This window comes from Balaenoptera ricei, chromosome 8 (genome assembly GCF_028023285.1).
Source record: "Balaenoptera ricei isolate mBalRic1 chromosome 8, mBalRic1.hap2, whole genome shotgun sequence".
NCBI lineage: Eukaryota > Metazoa > Chordata > Mammalia > Artiodactyla > Balaenopteridae > Balaenoptera > Balaenoptera ricei.
Window position 1 is genome coordinate 102,601,712 of NC_082646.1, and position 25,383 is coordinate 102,627,094.

At 39.7% G+C, this 25,383-nt stretch overlaps 1 protein-coding gene across 3 annotated transcripts; it reads right to left on the reverse strand.

Annotated features, from left to right (window-relative positions):
* Nucleotides 1-473: 473 nt before the first annotated feature.
* LOC132370828 (glycine N-acyltransferase-like) lies at nucleotides 474-25,383 on the reverse strand. 3 transcript variants are annotated; one of them, XM_059931653.1, is made up of 7 exons: nucleotides 25,166-25,383; nucleotides 21,462-21,603; nucleotides 19,613-19,708; nucleotides 16,403-16,510; nucleotides 7,697-7,823; nucleotides 5,273-5,444; nucleotides 474-974 (listed from the first exon to the last, which is right to left on the reverse strand). In XM_059931653.1, the coding sequence occupies exons 3-7, from the start codon at nucleotides 19,688-19,690 to the stop codon at nucleotides 572-574; spliced, it is 888 nt and encodes a 295-aa protein (XP_059787636.1). In that variant the 5' UTR covers nucleotides 19,691-19,708; nucleotides 21,462-21,603; nucleotides 25,166-25,383; the 3' UTR covers nucleotides 474-571. The 3 variants fall into 3 exon arrangements, with proteins under 3 accessions (XP_059787636.1, XP_059787637.1, XP_059787634.1); XM_059931654.1 differs by lacking the exon at nucleotides 25,166-25,383 and adding an exon at nucleotides 21,804-21,857; XM_059931651.1 differs by lacking the exon at nucleotides 21,462-21,603 and having other exon boundaries at nucleotides 25,166-25,382.

The following is a 25,383-nucleotide window of genomic DNA, read 5'->3' on the forward strand; positions in this document are numbered from 1 at the left end:
ACACACACACATATATATATATCATCTATATCTATGGCTATAGAAATGTATGGTGTGTGTGTATAGTATATTTCATATGATTATAATACAAGGCTTAAGAAGTGACCTAGGAAAGGAGGATATTCAAAGAGCTACTCAGAAGACATGTGACTCTCTAGTCAATTAAAAACAAAATATAGGAAGCCAGAGGGAAAAAATCATAGAACCCACAAATTATTACAACCCTTCTGGCAAATTGGAAAGGGTCAATGAGCTAGTAGTTCCAGGAAGAACAATGTAGAAAAACATGCAACTAAGTATAAAGCATGACTAGGATGCTGAAAGTGTGGGAGTTGTACAAGCCAGACAGCTGGGGTGCCTGGTCTATTTCCTACTGAGGAAACTAAGGGAATCCTGGGAGGTATTTGAGCACAGAGACTGAGGCTTTCCTGTTCACTATCCATCACTCCTTCCTCAGAGCTCAGGACCCTTCATTACCATTGATTACAGTTTATTCCCTCTCTCCATCACCCATCGGCTCCTCCAGCCACATGCCCCGTCCATTCAACACTGTCTTGTGTTCAGGGCTGCTTCACAGAGGTACAAAGTTCCACTGGTTCCAGTCACAGGGCACGGAGATACTCTGCAGGTTGAAGCTCAGTTTTTGCATGATGTGATTGGCCCTATCTACATGGGAATACATGGGGAAGCCAAGTTTGTCTAGAGACCGAATCTGGACATAGGTGAGGTAGGTGATGAGGCCCTGGGCCCGGTATTCAGGTATGGTGCCTGCCATCCGCAGCTCTCCTGTCTGGTCCATCAGGGCCCAGGACACAGGGGTCCCCTCAGGCCCCAGCAGGCAGAAGGTGGGGAAGGCCCAGATACAGCGCTCGATGAATCGCTGGCTCCTCTCATTGCCACCAAAATGCCAAAATTTATTCACCAAGGCAGCGTGGGTAGGATCCAGGGATGAGAGTTTCAACACCTTTTGATGGCTATTGGGAACAAGGGGAAAGAATAGCCCATAATATTGAAACTGTATACAAGCCTGTGTATCCCTGTCCTTTGAAATAAAAAGCTTTTGCTTTAGCCTCCCAGGCCTCCCTTGAGTGTCAAAAGGCTAACTTCAGAGTTAGTGATTAGAAAATGTGAAGAGCTAGAAACAGAAGAGCTGTTGGGCTGAGAAACTGGTAACAATTTAGACTATAAATCTGCCACATGGCAGAATCACTGGACTCACAATTCCCTGCAAGATATTGATAAGGGCCTGACACACATTCCTAAGTTGGTTTTACAGGAAGTAGATCCCCACCAGATGAAAACTGCTGACCTCAAGAACATGGACCCTAGACTGGTTGAAACCAGAAGGTTGATGATGCTTGAAACTTCACCTTGATGCCAACCAATTCGAGAACTCTGCACAAGCTGACCACAACCCTGTAGCACCCTCCATCACACTGACTTTAAAACCCCTTCCCTGAAAGCCACTGGGGAGTTCAAGTCTTTTGAGCGTGAGCTGCCCATTCTCCTTGCTTGGTGCTCTGACATAAACGCTGTACTTTCCTTCACCACAACCCAGTGTCAGTAGATTGGCTTTACTGTGAGTGGACACACATGACTTCTTTTGCTGTTTGGTTCGGTAACAATATCACATATACTGTGGAGTATTTTATTTGTCCCCTGCCCCAATTGTTCTGAGAGGGGAATAGGAGCATATTTAAGCATAAGTGCTCTGTAGCCAGGCTGCCTGGGTTCATAATCTGACTCCTTGGGTGATTTGGGGCTGATTACTTCATTTCCCACTTCCTCTATTTCTTCATCTAATAAATAAGGATGATAATCACACCTCCTTTATAGAATCATTGTGAGGCTTAAATGAGTCAATGGATGTAGGGGCTTAGAACAAGCACCTGGCAGATAATAAATCCTCTACAGAAATTAGCTACAATTGTTTCATTTGGCCTCTGCTGCAACCTTCCAACCTAGATAGGGCAGGTGTTCTTATCCTTACTTTACACAGAAGGAAAAAGTTGCAGAGATATAAACAAGTGCCCCAAAGCACATGCTAGCAAGCAGTGGAGCCAGAGCTTAAAATATTGATGTGCGAAGGTCCTTGGCTACCATGTTGAACAAGTGGGGAGGCTGAAGTCCAGAAAGGGGCAGTGACATGGAGTGCAGGCAGCCCCCGAGACACAGAACACTGAATCTGAAGGCATCTGCAGGCTGTAAAGAGGCTTTGGGAGGTGTCCTAGGAAGAGCCCATGAGGTGGAACTAGGAGATCTAGACTCAAGCCCACTATGCCCTTAACCATCCATGTGACCTGAACAAGCTATTTCATCATCTGAGTCTGTTTTCTGTCAGGAAAATGGGGATAATATCTCCCATCCTGTCTATCCTCAGTGCAGACAAGGGGATCCAGAGAGACTCTTTGATACAAAGTGAATAAAACTCTCCCAGGAGTACAAACGGAAGGCCATGGGATTGGGCATCTTCAGCTCAAATCTCCACCATCAGTGTTCAGTTCTATTCAGTGTTAGACTGGACATCAATGGGGGAAAATATATTATTTGTTGAAATTCTCTTTATTGGAAAACTTTTGTTTGTCAAGTGAATTTACTGAACACATTTATTAAATACCTACTATATACCAGGCACTGTTTTATCTGTGGAAGATCTATCAGTGAATAAGACAGGGAAGGTACCTGCTCTCTCTCATGGGGTTTGCAATGTTGTTGGGGAGAGTTCAAACATCCAGTAAGTAAGACTGTTAACTAAATTAGCTAATTTCAAATAATCATAAGTGCTACAAAGAAAATAAAAGTGGGTCATGTGAGGAAAATAGCTGGGAAGTGATTTTAGGTGGAGTGGTCTAGCCTGGACTCTCTGGAAGGTGACATTTGAGCAGTTCTGAACAGCAAAAGAAGTCATGTGTGTCAGGATTGGGTGGGGTGGGGGCAGAGGGAAAAGCTGACTCAAAAGGCCTGAGCTTACAAACAACCCAATCAAAGAATGGGCAGAAGACCTAAATAGACATTTCTCCAAAGACATACAGGTGACCAAAAAGCACATGAAAAGCTGCTCAACATCACTAATTATTAGAGAAATGCAAATCAAAACAACAATGAGGTATCACCTCACACTGGTTAGAATGGGCATCATCAGAAAATCTACAAACAACAAATGCTGGAGAGGGTGTGGAGAAAAGGGAACCCTCTTGCCCTGTTGGTGGGAATGTAAATTGATACAGCCACTCTGGAGAACAGTATGGAGGTTCCTTAAAAAACTAAAAATAAAATTACCATATGACCCAGCAATCCCACTACTGGACATATACCCTGAGAAAACCATAATTCAAAAAGACACATGCACCCTAATGTTCATTGCAGCACTATTTACAATAGCCAGGTCATGGAAGCAACCTAAATGCCCATTGACAGACAAATGGATAAAGAAGATGTGGTACATATATACAGTGGAATATTACTCAGCCATAAAAAGGAATGAAAATGGGTCATTTGTAGAGATGTGGATGGACTTAGAGTCTGTCGTACAGAGTGAAGTAAGTCAGAAAGAGAAAAACAAATATCGTATACTAATGCATATATGTGGAATCTAGAAAAATGGTACAGATGGACCTGTTTGCAAGGCAGAAATAGAGACACAGATGTAGAGAACAAACATATGGACAGCAGTGGGGGAAAGGGGGATGGGGGGTGGGATGAACAGGGAGATTGGGATTGACCTATATACACTAATATATATAAAATAGATAACTAATAAGAACCTGCTGTATAAAAAATAAAATAAAATACAATTCAAAAAAAAAAAAAAAAAAGCCTGAGCTTGCAATGATCGATGGCAGGAGGAAGACCAGTGTTGTTGGGGGCAGTAAGCAAGAGAGGAGATGCGGTCTAAAAAGTAGGTGGGTGTTGGCTCTTATAGGGTCATGTTGGTGTTCCGAATTATTTCCAAGTGAGATGGGAAGTACTGGAGTCTTTTAAGCAGGGAAAGAACATGGTCTAATGTGCATTTTTTTTAAAAAAAGATTTCTCTGGCTGCTTGGCAGAAAATGGATGGTTAGGAGACCAAAGCAAAAGCTGGAAGAGAAGGTAAGAGGTTTAGTGGGTTGAATGGTGTGTCCACTCAAAAGGTATGCCCACCTGGAACCTGAAAATGTGACCTTATTTAGAAAAAGCATCCTTGCAGGTGTAAGTACATTAAGGATCCCAACATGAAATCATCCTGGATTACCTAGTGGGCCTTTAATCCAATAAAAAGTGTCCTTATAATAGACAGAAGAAAAGACACAAACACACACAGAGAAGCCCATGTGAAGGCAAATTCAGAAATGAGAGTGATGAAGCTGAGCCAGGCTGGGACCTGGGACCCTTTGCTGCAGCGTTACAACGCTTGCACCTGGACAAACTTCTCCTCGGGCAACAAAATACACAGAAACTATAAGAAACCAAAAATAACTGTGTGCATGTGCAGTTGGGGCAAATTATGGACAAAGGGACAAAAAGACCAAAAACGCCCAATTCCCACTTTTGAAGAGCCAGGAGCAAAAAACAGGGTGTTGGGAGCAAAAGCAGGGCACTGCTCATGCCCCCTGCACACAACACCACCAAAGGGGTGGGCAGGCCACCTAAGCCACCCCTCCGGCCCGACCCCTGGACACACCCCTACTCTCACCCCATATAAGGAACCAGCTCGACCCCCTGCCTCAGCCAGCAAGCAAGCAAGGGAACCTGTTGCTTGTTCTTCCTCCCCCCTGCTGCAGCAAGCTCCCAACAAAGTCTCGCCTGAACTTCTTGTCTGGCCTCTAATCAACTTCTATTGATTGGGGAAGGCCAAGAACCCTGGTTGGTATCAAAGCCACAAGCCAAGGAATGCCTAGAGCCACCAGAATCTGGAAGAGACAAGGAAGGATTCCCTCCCAGAGGCTTTGAAGGGGACAGAGGCTCGCCAACCCATGGACTTAGGACTTCTGGCCTCCAGAACTGTGAGAATAAATTTCTGCTGTTTTAAGCCACGCCAGTTTGTTGTGCTTTTTTGCGACTGTACTAGAATGTGCTGGCTAATTCAGTGGTGACAGATATGAGGCTTCTTTCTTTTTTGTTTTGTTTTGTTTTTGTTTTTGTTTTTTGCCACGCTATGCAGCTTGCGGGCGGGATCTTAATCAGCTCCCAGACCAGAAGGATTGAACCTGTGCCCTCGGCAGGCAGTGAAAGTGCAGAGTCCTAACCACTGGACCACCAGGGAATTCCCCAGAGCAACTTCTTTCAGACTTACATGGACTTGTATTTATCACCATTGGGTGATACGTTTTTTTCATCCAGCAAGGAAGTAGCCAATTTCTTTGCTGTCTCAGAGACCATATAGAGAAAGCACTGTGTTTGCTTCACCTTGCCCAATTTAATAGCCGCAAGATTTTTTATCACATCATCCAGGCTGGATTGTGAACCTAGATGGAGGAAATGAATTATATGAGATATCACTGTTCCTTTAAGTGTCAGGAAAAAGCTGTCCAACGGCTGCAAAGTTTGAAGATTTCCAATTATTAAAACTCGTGTTCCATCATGAAAAGACTTCTAATGGGATAATGGCAAATCACTCTCATATTTAAAAATAATTCAAAATTGGAATAATACTACGATTCCTGAATACATCACAGTACAGTTACGACCATCAAAGGAGATGAGGTATAAAGATAATAACCAAAATTGATTGAAAAATTCTATGCACTCAGTGCAGTAGATTGTTGCTACAGTGGTCTGAGTTTGTTCCTCTTCACTATCATGATTTTTTTCTCCTTAACTGACTATGGGATTCACCATGAAACTTGCTTTGGCCAATGGAAAAACAACAAATATGAATCAGTAAAAAGCTTGAAAAGTGACTATGTACGGAGGTTTGCCTTTTCTCTCTGCTCTTGAGAACCTGTGACTTCTATACGTCACCCAAGCCACTTCATCAGCACAGTCAGTGGCCAGCATTAACAGCCAAACTTGAGATTATGGCTAACTTAGTCCTACCAGCTCATTGACAACCCCCAGCTGACTGCAGCCACATGGGTGAATCTAGGAGAGACCAGCAGAAGAATCACCCAGCTGAGTCTAGTCCAATTTGCTGACCCACAAAATCGTGAGCTAATAAATGATTGTGGTTTGCAGTCACTATTTGGGGATGGTTTGAAAACCTAACTGATGAAATCAGGCATAGTGCTAAGCACTTCTCATTCAAGATCTTATTCAATTTTTAAATGGCTTATGTTTCGGGTACTATTCTAATCCTCATTTTTATATATAAGGAAACTGATCCCCAGAGAGTTTGTTCCTTGCCTTAGATCACAGAACTACTAACAGGCCCAACAAGGTCACAATTTTAGGTAGTCTGACTCCAGAGAATACTTTTTTCTTTTTTTCTGGCCGCACAATAGCTTGGGGGATCTTTGTTGCAGGATCTTAGTTCCCTGACCAGGAATCGAACTTGGGCCAGGCCTCTGGCAGTGAGAGCACAGAGTCCTAACCATTGGACCGCCAGGGAATTCCCAAATACATTCTTAACTACTAAATTCCTCCTTCGTAAATAAGACAATGATAAAATGGAGATGAGACAGAAGGAAAGTTCTGCTCCCATATTCAAGCTCTCTAATAGATCCTGGAATAAACCATGAATCCTTAGCTATTAAGAAATTATGTTATTCATGATTTCCTATGTAAACCCCATGTACTGCAGTCTTCAAGTTCTAATTCACTATTGTTGGAGGAGGTCATCAAGAAGACGTGCTACCTGTTGACCCATGAGCTGGACCCAGGCAACTGGAGGTTCCCCACTCCCTCCCCTCCTTGGAATGTGCTTCCCACTTGCCTTCCCAGCTCCCAGAAGCTGCTCCAAGGACACAGCCTGAGATTGAAATGTGGTGTTGAGATATCTGGATTGGGTACATGACTGAACCCAGTTACGGCCACTATATAAATGTTTAAGATTTTGGCAGGTGGGTGAGGTGATATACTCATCCTGCAGTCTCCTGAGACAAGCCTGGAAGTTCCCCTGCTTATTAAGCTTGCCACCTACCAATCGGAAGTGGTTTGCCCCTTTCTTAGGTCTCTCCTTGCCATACATGTATATGGGGGCTGGTTTCAGATTTCACTTGGGAAGCTCCCAAATAAGTTTGTGAACTAACAACTATGGAGGTAGTAGTGGCAGCTGAGAGAAAGAATGGACAGCAGGCTGAGTGTCTAGGACTTGGAGTAAAGATATAGAGGAGGTAGGGCTGTAATTCAAAATGAAAAGTGAGGCTTCCCTGGTGGCGCAGTGGTTGAGAATCTGCCTGCCAATGCAGGGCACACGGGTTCGAGCCCTGGTCTGGGAAGATCCCACATGCTGCAGAGCAACTAGGCCCGTGAGCCACAACTACTGAGCCTGTGCGTCTGGAGCCTGTGCTCCGCAACAAGAGAGGCCGCGATAGTGAGAGGCCCGTGCACTGCGATGAAGAGTGGCCCCTGCTTGCCGCAACTAGAGAAAGCCCTCGCACAGAAACGAAGACCTAACACAGCCATAAATGATAAATAAATAAATAAATAAATTAATTAATTTAAAAAAAAAAGAAAGCTGGGATTCTATTCTCTCTCTTAAAAAAAAAAAATGAAAAGTGACACTACAGATACAGACATGGGAGATCTCAGTAGCCAGCACACATCCTGGTTCCCTTACTTTGAATCTGCAAATGTTGCTTCCAGTTGATGACTTCTGGCAAACCAAGGAATTCCTGACATTTCTTAGGGTCCTTGGAGTAGACTTGGTAAGTATTGGTGTAGTGATCAAGGTCATCTGTCATCTCCTGTTTGGGTTGGGAAAAGTAGAATCAACCAAAATGCTTGTATTTAGTGATTGCCATATTCGTTTTCAGGGTTCCATTATATTATGATACTTTTAAATACTAAAATATTAGCTTTTTTGTTGTATTGATTTTATTGAAGGATTATTTACATTATGAGATCAAGTCAAGGACTCCCTGATTCAATTAACAATGAAAAATGTCCTGAACAAAACTACTCCTAACTCAGTTATTGCTTTAAATTTTCAAACCAAGCAAAAATGATCCATTTAAAATTATTCTTCTATCCCTCCATAAAACTCATTAAGAAGCTTGAAAAGTGACTGAGCACTGAGGCTTGCTGTCTCTTTCTGCTCTTGAGAACCCTGTGCCTTCTATATGTCACTGAATCCACTTCCATCAGCATAGTCAATAGCCAGCAAAAACCAAGCTAGCATCCACTTGGGATTGTGACTAATCTAGTCCTGCCAGCTCATGTAAAATGACAATTGAGAAGCAAAATCCCTGGCCAAAAGAATAAATCTTGCTTTAGTGCAAAGATTTTTAGAACATGTGGTCTATGAACATGTCTTTATTAAAACCGATACAGTTAACAGGTTAGACAATTCTCCTACAAATTATGAAGCCAAGAAAAAGATGAAGTAGCTTTGCTTTCTTTAAAAAAAAAATCATACCATTGTTGGTACAGATGAACTGGGTTGCAGGGCAGAAGTTGAGACACAGATGTAGAGAACAAACGTATGGACACCAAGGGGGGAAAACCGCGGTGGGGTGGGGATGGTGGTGTGCTGAATTGGGCGATTGGGATTGACATGTATACAGTGATGTGTATAAAATTGATGACTGATTTAAATAAATAAATAAATAAATAAATAAATGAACACAAACAAACAAACAAAAAAAGAGGGCTTCCATTAACCATTTCCATGCTTTCATAAAAAAAAAATCATACCATTGTTAAACAAACAATTCCACCAACAATTAAAAAACACACTCATTTAGAAAACCGTGATTCAAAAAGAGTCATGTACCACAATGTTCATTGCAGCTCTATTTACAATAACCAGGACATGGAAGCAACCTAAGTGTCCATCGACAGATGAATGGATAAAGAAAATGTGGCACATATATACAATGGAATATTACTCAGCCGTAAGAAGAAACAAAATTGAGTTATTTGTAGTGAGGTGGATGGACTTAGAGTCTGTCATACAGAGTGAAATAAGTCAGAAAGAGAAAAACAAATACCATATGCTAACACATACATATGGAATCTAAATAAATAAATAAATAATGGTTCTGAAGAACCTAGGGGCAGGACAGGAATAAAGACGCAGATGTAGAGAATGGACTTGAGGACATGGGAGGGGAGAAGGGTAAGCTGGGACAAAGTGAGAGAGTGGCATGGACTTATATATACAACCAAATGTGAAATAGATAGCTAGTGGGAAGCAGCCGCATAGCACAGGGAGATCAGCTCTGTGCTTTGTGACCACCTAGAGGGGTGGGTTAGGGAGGGTGGGAGGGAGACGCAAGAGGGAGGAGATATGGGGATATGTGTGTATGTACAGCTGATTCACTTTGTTATAAAGCAGAAACTAACACACCATTGTAAAGCAATTATACTCCAATAAAGATGTTAAAAAAAATAATAAAAATTAAAATGTGATTAGGAAAAAAAACATACTCATTTAAGTATATCTAGCAAAATTATTAACACTGATATGGGATTATTTGAGGATGAAGTAATAGATAAGGGGAAAAAATTGCTTCAGCCAGTGAAGAGTCAGAAAGCTTTTTGTCCTATAATATCTGGAAAATATTAAACAAAAATACACTTCTTATTCAGCAAGGATACTCCTGATCAAACTATTTTTAAGAGTGATGTCACCAAAATGTCAGTGTAGAAGACCTCAGCCTCTGTCCCTCACAAAGATCAATAATTAGACAGCTACTCATGTACAAAAACAGCTCTGGGAGAGCTCTGCAGTCCACTTAAGGAGCTTCAGCAACACAGTAGAATAAAAAACCTGAGACTAACTGCACAAAAATAGAAGAAAGACAGCCTTATTTTGCCTGCATCATCCCATCCACCAAGCCAGCATTGCTCAGTGCTGACAGGGAAATCCTTATCTAGAAAGAGCTCCCTCTCACCAAGAAAGGAAGACCAGCTTCCCAGCCTTTTAGGGCACCACACAAAGGTCCCTCTTCTGTTTCATCCCACCCAGACTGGCAAAACTGAGATGTGTAGAGATGGTTAGGAACAAGGAAGAAAAGCAGGGGCTACCAACAGTAGCCATGTGGTGGGAGTCATTCACAGCTCACCCTGACCTGCTCTACAGAAAAGCTCAATAGCTTTCGCCCCTAAAGAAACCAATAGTCAGTATTGGACCCCCTGCAGATTTCATTAAGTTTTGCCCCACAGGTATTCACATTCTCTGATACCAGCCACCGGAGCCCCTCTTTACTCCCTTCCCCCATCAGGGAACTGCACCAGCAGTCAGCAGTCAGCTCTGCAGCTGCATGAGCGCAAGACACCAGCCTGGACCCCTGCAGCTGACAGCCACCTCCTAGCACACGTTTGGGGCTAGCCCCTCCAGGTGTATACTTGCATGTCACTGCCTGATGACTGTCACTAGTCTCCACTGCCATTTGCATGCTGAGAAGGAGACTGTGCAGTCTCAGGAGAGCACTTCGATAGCTAGGTCCCCACAGCTGTTTGTGGGCCTGGATCGGGCCCTGTCTCCTGTGACAGTGACCGCAGTAACCTGCAGCTGACCCCTCCTGCTGTCCACCTGCATGCCCCCAGCCCAGCCCCCATCACCACTCTCCAGTGCTGTGCACTCATGGCACGACTCAGCAATCATTGGAGTGCATGCCAACACCTAGGGCCCCCACAGCTGCCAGCGCACCTGCAGTTGGTCCTGGCCCTTGCTGCCTGCCCTGGCCTCCACCACTATCTGTGTGTGTGTGTGCAAATGGCCCCTGCCACTACACAGGAGCCTGAAGCTGACCCCTACAGCTGTGTATGTGCACACCACTGGCTCCAGCCACTACCACTACCTGCCCTGGCCCATAGCCACTGCACTAGGAGGCACCACTGAGAACCCCAACAGCCTGGCAGCCACTTTGGACCCACTGCAATGCTCACCAAGGATCACACAGTCGTCAGTGTGGATCCCGGTAGCCTGAGTCGAAAAGACATCACACACACCCCCAAACAAGTGTCACTACATGCCCTTGCACTTGGTGCACTGCACCACTAGACTTGGGGTCACAGCACATTCTAGAATGCCTCTCCCCACAGGTAGAATTGTCCCTTACCAAGGTCAGTCCACAGAGTATGGAAGAGGTGACTGTTTCTTCAAAAGTTCAGGCACCTATGCAAGGATACAGGGGTCATAAAGAATCAGGGAAACATGAAAGCACCAGAAGAATGCAGTAAACCCCCAGTATCTGGTGCCAAAGAAATGGATATCCAGGAATTTCCTAATAAAGAATTCAAAATAATTTTTCAAAAGATGCTCAGAGAGCCATAAGAGAACACAGATAACAACTTAACAATATCATGGACAACAATACAAGAACAAAATGAGAAGTTCAGAGATGGAAAACATAAAAAAGAACTAAACAAAAATTTTGGAGGTGAAGAATATGGTGACTGCACTGAAGAATTCAATAGAGAGCTTCAATAGCAAACTAAACCAAACAGAAGAAAGAATGTGAGCCCAAAGTCAGACCAATTGAAATTATCTAATTAGCAGAGCAAAAAGAAAAATAATAAAAAACAGTGAGGAAATCCTACATGGTCTATGGGATACTATCAAAAGAACCAATTTGTGAATTATTAAAGTTCCAAAAGTAGAAGGTACGGAAAGGGGGAAGAAAGTTTATTTAAAGAAATAATGGCTGAGAACTTCCCAAATCTTGAGAGAAATTTGGATATACAAGTTTATGAAGCTCATAGGTCACCAAACAAAGTCAACTTAAAGAGAACCTCTCTTAGACACATTATAATAAAACTGTCAAAAATCCCCCAAAAGGCTATCAGCAGATTTCTCAGAGACCTTGCAAGCCATGAGAAAATGGGGGCAATATATTCAAAGTGCTGAAAGAAATAAACTGCCAACCAAAAATACTTTACCGAGCAAAGTTGTTCTTCAGAAAAGATAGCAAGATATCATTTTTAATATCTTGCTATCGTTATTTGTTTGTGATATTTGTTTTTTTGTATTGGATATCTATTAACAAATTATTGTAGCTATAGATATTTTAATATTTTGTCCTTTAATCTTTATACTAAAGTTTCTAAAAGCCATAACATTACGATATGAGAATATTCTGAATCTGACTATATGCTTACTTTTACCAGTATGCTGTATATTTTCATATGTTTTTATGTTACTAATTAGCATCCTTTCCTTTCAGCGTGAAGAACTCCTTTTAGCTTTTCTTTTTTTTTTTTAAGAAAGAATTGGAACATTTTTTTCGATGTTTCACTAACTTTCACTAACAAACAAAAACTGAGGAAGTTCATCACCAAAAGACCTGGCTTATAAGAAATACTGAAAGGGGAACAGTTCTCAGAGCTTTCTGAGATGCTCTTCCCAGGTTATAATCCTCAAATTTGGCTCAAATAAAATGTTCTGATTCCTTCTTAAAAAAAAAAAAAGAAATGCTAAAAGGAGTTCTTCACGCTGAAAGGAAAGGATGCTAATTAGTAACATAAAAACATATGAAAATATACAGCATACTGGTAAAAGTAAGCATATAGTCAGATTCAGAATATTCTCATATAGTAATGTTATGGTTTTTAGCCACTTAACTCTAGTATAAAGATTAAAGGACAAAATATTAAAATATCTATAGCTACAAGAATTTGTTAATGGATATCCAATATAAAAAATATATAAATATTGACATTAAAAAAACATAAAATGGAGGGAGCAAAAGGATAGAGTTTTTGTATGCAATCAAAGTTAAATTGTTATCAGAGTAAAATAGACTGTTATATTTATAATATGTTTTACATAAGCCTCATGGTATCACAAAGCAAAAACCTACAGTAGATTTACAAAAGATAAGAGAAAAGAATCAAAGTTTACTGCCACAGAAAATCATCAATTCACAAAGGAAGGTTGCAAGAGGAAGAAAGGAACAAGAGGACTACAAAACAGCAGAAAACAATAGGATGGCATTAGTAAGTTCTTACCTCTCAATCAGTACTCTAAGTGTAAATGGATTCAATTCTCCAATCAAAATATATAGAGTAGCTAGATGGATTTAAAAAAAAAAGATCAACTCTATGTTGCCTACGAGACTTTAAGCTTTAGGGAAACACATAGGCTCAAAGTGAAGTGATGAAAACGGCATACCATACAAATGGAAACCAAAAGAGAGCAGGAATAGCTATATTTGTATCAGACAATATAGACTTTAAGCCAAGAATGATAACGAGGGAAAAAAGAAGGCCATTACAGAACTTTAATGAAAGAAATTGAAGAAGACATAAACAAATAGAAAGATATACTTTTGGATTTATGGTTAATGAATTGGTTAAGGCTTCATGGATTGAAAGAATTAATTTTGTTAAAATAATATTACCCAAAGCCATCTGTAGATTCAATGCAACCTCTATCAAAATTCCAATAGCATTTTCACAGAAATAGAAAAAAAATCCTAAAACTTATATGGAACCACAAAATATTGACTAGACAAAGCAATCCTCAGAAATAAGAACAAATCTGGAGGCTTCATACTCTCTGATTTCAAACTATACTACAAAGCTGTAGAAATCAAAACAGTAATGTATTGACATAAAAATAGACACATAGACAAATGGAATGGAATTGAGAGCCCAGAAATAAGCTCTTGCATATATGATCAACTAATATTTGACAAGGGAGCCAAGAACACTCAATCAGGAAAGAATAGTCTCTGTAATAAATGGTATTGGGAAAGCTTACTAAGCACATGCAGAAGAATGAATCTTACACCACTCAAAAAGTTAACTCAAAATGGACTGAGGCCTTAAACATAAGTACTGAAACTGTAAAAACCTAGAAGAAAATATAGAGATAAAGCTCCTTGACATTGGTCTTGGCAATGATGTTTTGGATATGACACCAAAAGCACAAGTAAAGAAGGGAAAAAATCAACAATTGGGACTACATCAAACTAAAAAGCTTCTGCACAGCAAAAGAAAAAATCAACAAAATGAAGAGGCACCTATCAAATGGGAGAAAATACTTTCAAATCGCATATCAGATAAGGGGTTAGTACCCAAAACATATTTTAAAAACTCATACAATATAATATAAAAACCCCCAAACAATCCCATTAAAAATGGGCAGAGGAATTGACATACAAATGGCCAACAGATACATGAAAAAGTGCTTTACATCACTAATTATCAGGTAAATGCAAATCAAGACCACATACATACCAGAATGGTTATCATCAAAAGACAAGAGATAACAAGTACTGGGGAAGCTCCGGAGAAAAGGGAACCCTGTTTACTGTTGGTGGGAATGTAAATTGGTGTAGCCACTATGTAAACAGTATGGAGGTTCCTCCAAAAATTAAAAATAGAACTGTCATATGAATCAGGAATCTCATTCTGGGTATATGGCCAAAGCAAACGAAAACAGGATCTCAAAGAGATACCTGCACTCCATGTTCACTGCAACATTATTCACAATAGCCAAAATATGGAAACAAAAAATGAATGGATAAAGAAAATGTGGCATATCTTTACAATGGAATATCAGTCAGCCACAAGAAAGAAGTAAATTCTGCCATTTGTGACAACATGGATAGACCTTGTAGGTATTATGCTAAGTGAAATAAGTCAGACAGAGGAAGACAAATACTGTATGATCTTTTTTATGTGTGGAATCTTAAAAAGCTGAATCGTAGAAACAGAGAGTTGAATGGTGGTTACTAGAGGCTGGGGAGGCCTAGGTGGGGGAAATGTGGAGATATCAAAAGGTACAAACTTCCAGTTTGTACCAGATAAATAAATTTATTGTACCAGATAAATAAATTCTGAGGATCTAATATACAGTATGGGGATTATAGTTAACAAGGCTGTATTATATACAGTTGACCCTTGAACAATGCAGGCGTTATGGACCCCAACTCGCCATGCAATTGAAAATCCGCATATAGCTTTACAGTCAGCCCTTGTATCTGCTGTTCTGCATCCACAGATTCAACCATCCTCAGATGGTGTCGTACTGTATGTAGCATGTAATTATTGAAAAAAATCCTCATGTATAGTGGACCTGTGCAGTTCAAGCCCATGTTGTTCAAGGGTCAACTGTACTTGAAAGTCTCTAAGAAAGTAGATCTTGAATGTTTTCACCAAAAAAAAGAAATGGTAATTATGTGACCTGATGGAGTGTTAGCTTAAGCTATGGTGGGAATCATTTAATGATATATGTGTATCAAATCTACACATTGTACATTTTATACTTACAAAATCTTATATGTCAATAATCGCTCATAAAGCTGAACAAATCTTATTTTTAAGACTGTATTTTTGAAAGCAGCTCAGGTTTCTAGTAATAATTAAAAGTCTTCATTTTCAGATTATTTAATTTGCTTATTTTGAATAATATTTCTTACCAATTTCACTTCTATATAAGTTCTATAAAATATATTTACATTAAAATTTTAGATTTTTACTTGATATTTTAAAATATCATTATATGTTTTATTTTTGAAATGTCTTAACTATTCAATTTCACTAATTAAAAAATTATCATACAATATGTAAACAACTCCAACTATGTCAGTTGCTCCTTAATTTTCCTTAGTTCACTCTGTTGTTTCAGACCTTATGCCTTGCAACTACTATTTTCTCTGCTTTGAACACAGTCCCTCCCTGCCACCATGTAAAAAATCTTATTTGTCTTCAACATCCAGTTTTGGTAAAATTTCTACTAAGAAGCATTTCTGATCCTCTCCCTACAACCTTTACCACATATAGTCTTTTTCCTGCCCTGTTTTATTTGCTTTATTGATGACAGTAGGTTATAACACCCTGCAGCATCTCAATGGGAAGACAGTATCACAATGAGAAGTTTTGAGTTAGCATGAATGAGTTGGTGTGGTTTCAAAACTGGTGTTTTTAAAAGGTAGGAAATATTTTTTTTCCCTTGGGTTAAGGGTTTAAAATGGGTTTCATTTATTACAATGCAGAAATCTAGCCTGGGAAATGCTCCTTTGATACCTTTAACAAAAGTGACCATCTATATAATCCTACATTACCACAGCCTCCCACTGGTTGCCTCTATTCCCACAAACTGGGTGCAAGAAATGACAAAGTGTGTTTGGTCTTAAGCAGCAGCAGGATGCTATCTGTGTTTTGATCCTGCCTGTTTCACACGACGCTGTAATTTATCTGTGGATTTATCTATAATCTCCTCCGGGCTGTGGGCTTTTTGAGGACAAGGACTTTTTAACCAACACCTCGATTCATTTCTATAATCCCTGGGGCTACCACACTGCCAGGTGCATGTTAAGCACATAGCAAATATAAACATACATGCATATTCATTCCACATCTGGCACCTTACCTGCTCCTGAGGGCGGATAACCACTGTATTAAAATCAGGCCACTTGTCCACCAGGGCCTTTAGCTTGAAAGGGTTTCCTTGGTTTATGTGGAAGGTGGTCCCATAAACCTGCAGTATCCGGACAAAGTGAGAGGGTCAGCTTATTAGGAAGGGATGGCAAAGTGCCTTGTTTGATCAGGACAAGGTTTATTTCTATGAAATAATGAAATTTTTTGATTGGAAGGCACCTAATGAGAATTTCTGCAGACCATTTTTTAGGTTCTAATTTTTGCCCCAATAAATATATCTTTAAAAAATATTCATATAGAAAATATTCAGACCAATGAAATTTATGAATAAAAATTATGAACTCTCCCATTGTAGAATTTAATAAAATCTTTAATAAATTTCCTTCTATTCATGTACACACACAACAAACTTCACAAAAAATGAAAAATATCAGATACACTCCACTCCAGGTGTTTCCAACTTTTCAGTGTAAACAATGACCCTTCAAAGAATATCTTTTTGCAGAAATCTTTGCATATGTAACTGATATTTGCTTAGGGAAGGTTTTTAGAAGGGAGATTGCTGGGCCTAAAGTTATCTACATGTTTAAGGCTTTTTAACATATATTTTTAAATTATCCTCTGGTAAAGGTAAATATTTCCTACCAATAAGTGGAGGCTATAGTAATTAAAGGTCAGGGACAATTGTCTCTTTGGTCCTTTTATAGTAAATAAAAATAAAGCCAGATAGTCTACCTATAGAAGAATGCTTACCTTTCTCTTCCCCAGAGTAAAAGGATGGTTTACAAATGGTTAAGATTGAGGAAGGTGAATAGATTCAACTCACCCCAAATTATGCCAGGTCTTTCAAAGCATTAGCCTCACATAAGATGTATCCACAATTCACCCCACTGTAAATTTATGGTCTGATCTGTAATAACAGTGGCTAATATTTGCATAGTTTCTCTGTGTGCAAGGCACAGTTCCACCTGTTCAACATAAGGTCTTCTCATCCTGACAATAACCCCAAGAGGTTAGAGCTCTCATTACGCCCTTCTTTTTTTTTTGGCTGCGTGGCTTGTGAGATCTTAGTTTCCCCACCAGGGATCGAACCCAGGCCCTGGGCAGTGAAAGCACCGAGTCCTAACCATGGGTCACCAAGGAAGTCCCTCATTACTCCCTTTTTGTATGAGAAAACTAAAGCATGTAAAAGTTAAGCGATGTGGCATCGACATACAGCTTGACGGTGGAAGAGGCAGGCACAGACCCAGGCAGGCTGGATGCTGAGTCTGCCCTTTTAGCCACAGAACCAACGCGATGTCACTGTCATCAACCTAACTCCCATGGTAGGATTAGGGTGCATGTTCTTGACAAAACTAATAATAGAAATTGAAATATACAACTTTATCGACCAATGTCCAAGGCGTTATGCCCAGTGGATGAGCATAATGGTTAGTACTTAGCTTCAAGGGTGAACCTGCCTGGAATAAAACCCTGGCTACTTACTGTGTGAACTCGGTAAAGTGCAGAGACCTGGTGTCCCTGTGCCCGTAGAACACCACCCCCAGGATTTTGACATTGATACAGTCAAGATGTGGAACAGTTTCACCAACACGAGGATCACTCGTGCTGCTCTATAGAGTGACACCCATTACCCTCCACTGCTCACCTCCTCCTTCACCTCCAGCAACCATCAATCTCTTCTCCATGTCTATAATTTTGTTATTTCAAGAATTTTATATAAATGGACTCATGTAGCATGTAGCCCTTTGGGACTGGCTTTTTTTCCCACTCAGCATAATTTTCTGGAGCTTCATCCAGATTGTTGCAGGTATCAATAGGTCATTTCTTCTTTGTCATTTAGTAGTATTCCATTGTATGGATGTACCACCTTTCATTTAGCCATTCACCTATGTGAAGGACATCTGAGTTGTTTTCAGCTTTTGACTATTATGGATAAGGTTGTTATAGACATTCATGTACATAGTTTTGTGTGAAAATAAACTTGTATTTGTCTGGGGCAAATGCGCAGGATTGTAATTGCTGGTTGCGTGCTGGTTGCAAGATTAGTTAGGAACTTACAAATTGCTTTTCAAGAGTGGCTGTACCGTCTCCCATTCCTACCAGCGATATATGAGAGATCCAGTCTCTCTTCATTCTTAACAGCATCTGAAGTTGAGGGTCTATTTTGCTCAAAGCATGCAGGTAGGCTCAGGTGAGTTGAAGTTGGGTAAGTTGATTATATTTCTGGCCTCAAGAGTAACCAGTTGGCAAGTTATTTAAGTTTCCTTGGTCAGATGCATCATCTACAACATAGGGAGAAGAGTGACACCCTCCTCATGTGGGAGTTTTGAAGTTTATATGTGTTCACAGATAAAGCCCAGTGGCTGGGATGAGGTAAGGGCTATAAGTGCTTTCTATTGCCACCAATGAACTGTACTGGCGTTGTTCTGACCTTGAGGTCCCCATTGGTGCTGGTGCTGGGCAGTGGTTGCATGTGACTTAAGCTTCTATCTTTAGGTGTAAAAGGAGCTTTTAAAAAGCAGTTTAGGGACTTCCCTGGCGGTCCAGTGATTAGGACTCCACGCTTTCACTGCCGAGGGCTTGGGTTCAATCCTGGGTCGGGGAACAAAGATTCCACGAGATGCATGGCCAAAAAATAAAAAATGAAAGAAAAGCATTTTACTCGTTTCATCAATCCTCTGAATGTTAAAAATGAAAATATAAATAAAATGTGCATAAATCCAGCCACTTTGTAGCAAATATTGCTGCAATAAAATAATGAATAGTATATAATTATTTCTAGGTCCCTCCATGGAGAGTGCACAATCTTTTGGATTTCAAAGAAACAGAAGTTGACCCATTAAATGTTCCAAGAAGGTACATGGTGGTTAACCTTGCCTTGGGCACAAAAGTTTAAAAATTAGTATGTACTTAGATCAACCTTTTAAAGAGAAATCAAGGAAATGTTTTCGAGTCTGCAGAGAGCGTTTTTTTTTGCCACTTAAAATTATCAGGCAAGTCATATTACTGAGACCTGTTTCCTCTTCTGGGACACAAGTATAATAGACCTCCCTTGCCAAGAGGTGGTGTGAACTATGTGAGATGCAGCATGAGTGATTTCCTGCCACAGAATGGGTGCTCAGTAAAAGCTCATTCTCTTTCTCACCTCTGTTACAAGAAGACACAACCATTTGGTTCCCTAAGAATGTCCCATGCTCACCTTTAAGGACTCAGGGAGGCTCTTCCGTAAGTATTTTTCTAGCATCTGCAGCATCTGTGGACCCTGTAAGTGGAGCATCTTGGCAGGTACCTTAGCCTAGAGAGAAGACCAAGAAACAGCCAGGAATGAGAAGATACTGAACCAATAGGAATAGATTGGCACACATTTACCTGAACCTTAGAAGATAGCAGGTGAGATAAATTTGCCTAGAAAACTTCTTTGGGAGAGGGGGAGAAAGTATAGACACCATAGATTTCTAGCCTTACTATGAAGGACAGGAGTTTAGAAGAGCATCATAAAAGTCCTGAAGGGGTCACCTCATAGAAGACACAAAGAAATAAGAGCCGAAGATTCTACCCTAATACCTATGTCCAAGCCCTTCTTCAGTGCCTTTTATTGGTGTCACTGTCACTGAAGTCCTCACCAACTCCAAGGAAGGATGAGACGGGCATAAAGCACAGGGTTCTCTTTCTGATAATTTTCACTTCACTTTCTTATACTACCCTGAATTTCAGTCATTAAAGACACATATATTTTAACAAACATATTCTTTTTTCAATTGAAGTATAGTTGATTTACAATGTTGTGTTAATTTCTGCTGTACAGCAAAGTGATTCAGATATATATATATATATATATATATATATATACATTTTTTTAAAAAATATTCTTTTCCATTGTGGTTTATCACAGGATATTGAATATAGTTCTCTGTGTTATACAGCAGGACCTTGTTGTTTATCCATTCTGTATATAATAGCTTACATCTGCTAACCCCAACCTCCCACTCCATCCCTCCCCCAACCCCCTCCCCCTTGGCAACCACAAGTCTGTTCTCTATGTCTGTGAGTCTGTTTCTGTTTCATAAATAGGTTCATTTGTGTCATATTTTAGATTCCACATAGAAGTGATATCATATGGTATTTGTCTTTCTCTTTCTGACTTACTTCACTTAGCATGATAATCTCTATTTGCACCTATGTTGCTGCGAATGGCATTATTTCATTCTTTTTTATGGCTGAGTAGTATTCCATTGTGCATATGTACCACATCTTCTTTATCCATTCATCTGTCAATGGATATTTAGGTTGTTTCCATGTCTTGGCTATTGTGAATAGTGCTGCTATGAACATAGGGGTACCTGTATCTTTTTGAATTAGAGTTTTGTCTGGATATATGCCCAGAGTGGGATTGTTGTATCATATGGTAATTCTGTTTTTAGTTTCTAAGGAACCTCCATACTGTTTTCCATAGTGGCTGTACCAACTTACATTCCCACCAACAGTGTACAAAGGTTGCCTTTTCTCCACATTCTCTCCAGCATTTGTTATTTGTAAAGTTTTTAATGGTGGCCATTCTGACTGGTGTGAGGTGGTACCTCATTGTAGTTTTGATTTGCATTTCTCTAATAATTAGTGATGTTGAGCATCTTTTCATGTGCCTATTGACCATTTGTATTTCTTCTTTGGAGAATTATCTATTTAGGTTTTCTGCCCATTTTTCGATCGGGTTCTTTTGTGGTTGTTGTTGTTATAGAGTTGTATGAGCTGTTTGTATATTTTGGAAATTAAACCCTGTTGGTCGCATCGAACAAACACATTCTTTAAATATGCAAGTGCATCTTTCATGATTAAGTTGCTGTCCATGATTATCCCAGCGTCACCACTAACAAGCTATGTAATCTTCAAAAAGTTACTTGACTTCCTTGTTCCTTGGCTTCCTCATTAATAAATTCTCTGAAAAGAGATCCTATCTTAGAAAATTGCTGTGATAATTAAATGAATTAATACATATTAAGTGCATAGAAAAGTTTCCAGCATATATTATCTCAAAATGTTACTATTTTTACCGTTGTTATTATTAATATTGTCACTGGCCGTTAACTACACAGTAATTCAAATCAGTCCATTGGGTTGTTCTTCTGTATTGAAGGAATGGGATGTAACTTAAACACAGACCACGATGTGAACGTCTTCAGTTAGAATAGTGCCCTGGGAAAAATTATAGACATGAGGATTAAATGAAGTAATCCACGCACTGGCACCAAATGAATGAAAAAGTGCATGTAAAACTCTTAGCAGAGTGCCTAGCAGAGAATAATATTAATATGTCATTATTATTATCATTCCCTGAAGGAAGCAGGAAAAAGGTAGATTTATGTACTTAGTCCTTTTGTGCTGAGGCACTTTACCTTTCCAGATCTCTGTCCAGCATGTTCTTGGCTTTCTTCTTTATAGGAACATATGCCCTTTGGCATAGTCAGTTAAGATACAGACTTGTAGAGATGGAACCAGTGTTGCTTACTTTCAATGGGAAAATGCTTATGGTTCCAAGGATCTCATTTACCTTTTGGAACCTGCTGTGTAAACAGATTTGAGATTGCTTGAATGAGTGAATATTCTTGACTTTTCCATGTGTGTATCCTGCCCCACACCCCCAGGTGCTCTCCAGTTCTTTGGGGACACCAACAGGCCATTTTGTTCCCTATGTCCACTTATTGGTTTGGGGAGAGGAGAGTCTTCGACAGCATCACAATAGTTGTGGTTATATCTTTTAAAAATACATTTATTGTTGAATAATTTAAATGGGCATAATTAAAAACATATATAGGGTACAATTCTATGGGTTTGACACACGTATATGCCTATGAAACCATCACCACCTTTCAGATATAGAACATTTCCTTCATCCCCTGTGTTTCTTGACTTCTCTTTGTAGTCAGTTGCTCCCCATTGCTAGCCTACTCAAGAACTGATCAGCTATCACTATGGATTAGTTTGCCTTATATTGAATATAATGTAATCATACTATGTACTTTTCATGTGGTATAATGATGTTAAGATTAAAACAATTTGATCACGTATCAGTTGTTTGTTAATTTTTATTTCTGAGTATTATTTCATTGTAGAAATATACTACAATTTATTTATCCATCCATCTGTTGATAGGTGTTTGGGTTGTTTCTTTTCTTTCCTTTTTTTGGATATAATAAGTAGAACTACAACGGATATTCATGTAAAAGCTTTGTAGTGGTTATATGTTTTCACTTATCTCAGGTAAATACCTAGGAGTGGAATAGCTGGATTGAATGGAAAATATATGTTTAACTATATAAGAAACTGCTAAACAGTTTTTTCTAAGTAGTTGTTTCATTTTACATTCCTACCAGCAAATCATGAGAGTTCCAATTACTCCACACTTCAACAATGCTTTGGACTGTTGGTCTTTTTGTTTTTAAATTTATTATTATTTTTAAAAAATTTATTTTATATTGGAATATATTTGACTTACAGTGTTGTGTTGCTTTCAGGTTTACAGCAAACTGACTCAGTTATACATATACATATAGTTATTCTTATTCAGATTCTTTTCCCATATAAATTATTACAGAATATTGAGTAGAGTTCCCTATGCTGTACAGTAGGTCCTTGTTGATTATCTGTTTTATCTGCTAATCCCAAACTTCTAATTTATCCCTCCGCCCACACCTTTCCCCTTTGGTTACCATAAATTTGTTTTCGAAGTCTGTGAGTCTGTTTCTGTTTTGTAAATAAGTTCATTTGTATCATTTTCAGACTGCTGGTCTTTTAAATTGTAGCTAAACTATGGATGTGAAGAGTTATCTCATTGTGGTTTTAATTTACCTTTTCATGATGACACGGTACTGGTAATTCATGTTCTTTTTAAAAACTTCTTGATCAGTTTAGAGCAGGGTTCCTTAAGTTTAGCACTACTTCTATTTCAGCCCAGACAATTCTTCGCTGTGGGAAGCAATTCTGTGTACTGTAGAACATAAAGTAATGCCCCTGGCCTCTACCCACTAGCCATTAGTAGTAACACCTCCAGTCTCAATTGTGAAAAACAAAAATGTCTCCAGACATTGGCTCCATCTCCTTGAGAGCCTCAGGATAGTGGAAGTCTAACGTTCCGAGAGGCAAATGTGACCTTTTATCCAGAAGCATCTTGTAAGAGGTAAAATGAAGCAGAAGAGGCAAAATGAGCTTGATGCCAAATTTCTAGGGTTGTAACATTGTTATAATACTACAAATCACATAATGTGAGACTGCTCTACATATAAGCATGCACACATACACACAGCGTAAAGTACCACCACCACCACCAACAAACATATCGTCCAGTTAATAGGGTAGACTGAAACCTGAAGAGGCTCTAGAACACTGTACAGTCAGGGTGAGCTTTTAGCTTTGGCAAAGGGCAAAGTCCACAGTTCAGACCCAGCCTTTGCCTTATTGGAAATGTTTGCAAAATGCTGAACAATTCAAACACAGAAAACAAGTTCTAAAGAATAGTTTTATAAAACAACATTAACAAATAGGAACAAACAAGACACAATCTCTATGTCTAGCACTAGGATAAGATTACATAAATTATGATCTCTTAGTATGTTGCAACTCTAGGAACCATTAACATAATAACTATCACACACACACATACACAGGAGAATACTAAAATAAAAGGAGAAAATGTAGAACATAAAACAGTACATAATTCCTGATTATAATAGGTAAGTCTTCGCTTACACATATTCTATATGCAACATATATGAGAATTGTAAGGATGTAGAAAGATAAATTTAGAAGGGAAAGCAAAATATTAAGACATTTTATGGGGGCTTCCCTGGTGGTGCAGTGGTTAAGAATCCGCCTGCCAATGCAGGGGACACGGGTTCGAGCCCTGGTCCAGTAAGATCCCACGTGCCGCGAAGCAGCTAAGCCCGTGCACCACGACTACTGAGCCTGCGCTCTGGAGCCCTCAAGCCACAACTACTGAAGCCTGTGAGCCTAGAGCCCATGCTCCGCAACAAGAAAAGCCACCGCAATAAGAAGCTCAGGCACTGCAACGAAGAGTAGCCCCCGCTGGCCACAGCTAGAGAAAGCCTGTGCACAGCAACAAAGACCCAACAGAGCCAAAAATAAATTAAGAAAAAAAAAGACATTTTATGGCCATAGCATTATCAATAAAATCTTGTAAATTAACTTTCTTTTTCACATGATTTGAATTAACAGTAAATCTGGCCTGCATTCTGGTCCACATTCCTCTGCATATTTCCTCTTTGACTTTGAACAGACTACTTCACTTTCCTGGTTAACCTGTGTCTAAAGAAAAAGCTACGTCCTTTAGAAAGTTTCCTACAGGACTAAATAGAACGATGTTTGCTTAGTGTCTCGGCACATTAGGTGCTAGATAAATGTTACTTGGATCAGCATCCTTCCTTGCAAATGTTATTACTTCTCCACTCACCCACCAGCTTCTCAAATCCCTCCATATCATTTATCTGCTTAGAATGAAACCTGGCTTAATCCTTCCAAGAATTTTTTCCACAGTACACCTGCTGTATACAGAGTACCTGCAATGCATTATTTCTCAAATTGAATAGACTCCCTTTTCTTCAACCTAAGTGTCAATAAATAAGCTCGGCCCTTCATGTGGAAACCAACAAGAGCATTTGATTTTTCCCACCTTGTCGTGAGAGAAAAATGAGGAGGCAAGTGTCACAAAGTAGTGATTCTCTCCAGTGAGATGAGCCCTCACCTTGTCTCCACGGAGAAAGGTCCCCAGGAACAAATGAGAAGCAGCAGACTTTTCCAGAATATGAACTTCCCTTTATCCTGGCAAGTACAGCCAGGAACTGCAAAGTGTGTTTTGGTAATTTTTCTACAGAAATAGCTAAATTGAAGCTGTTGAAGTAGACCTTGTCTCTTTAAAAGCAGCGGGGAGAAGCTTCTGTTAGCTGGTGTGGAATCCAGTGG

Bases quoted from the DNA above. Each gene is read 5' to 3' on its own strand.
- LOC132370828 (XM_059931653.1), bottom strand. From the start codon at position 19,690: ATGCTCCACTTACAGGGTCCACAGATGCTGCAGATGCTAGAAAAATAC. The intron at 7,824-16,402 runs GTAAGGTGCCAG...CAACCCAAACAG, and splicing joins TTATCCGCCCTCAGGAGCAG to GAGATGACAGATGACCTTGA. The intron at 5,445-7,696 runs GTAAGGGAACCA...TCCTCCATCTAG, and splicing joins GCAACATTTGCAGATTCAAA to GTTCACAATCCAGCCTGGAT.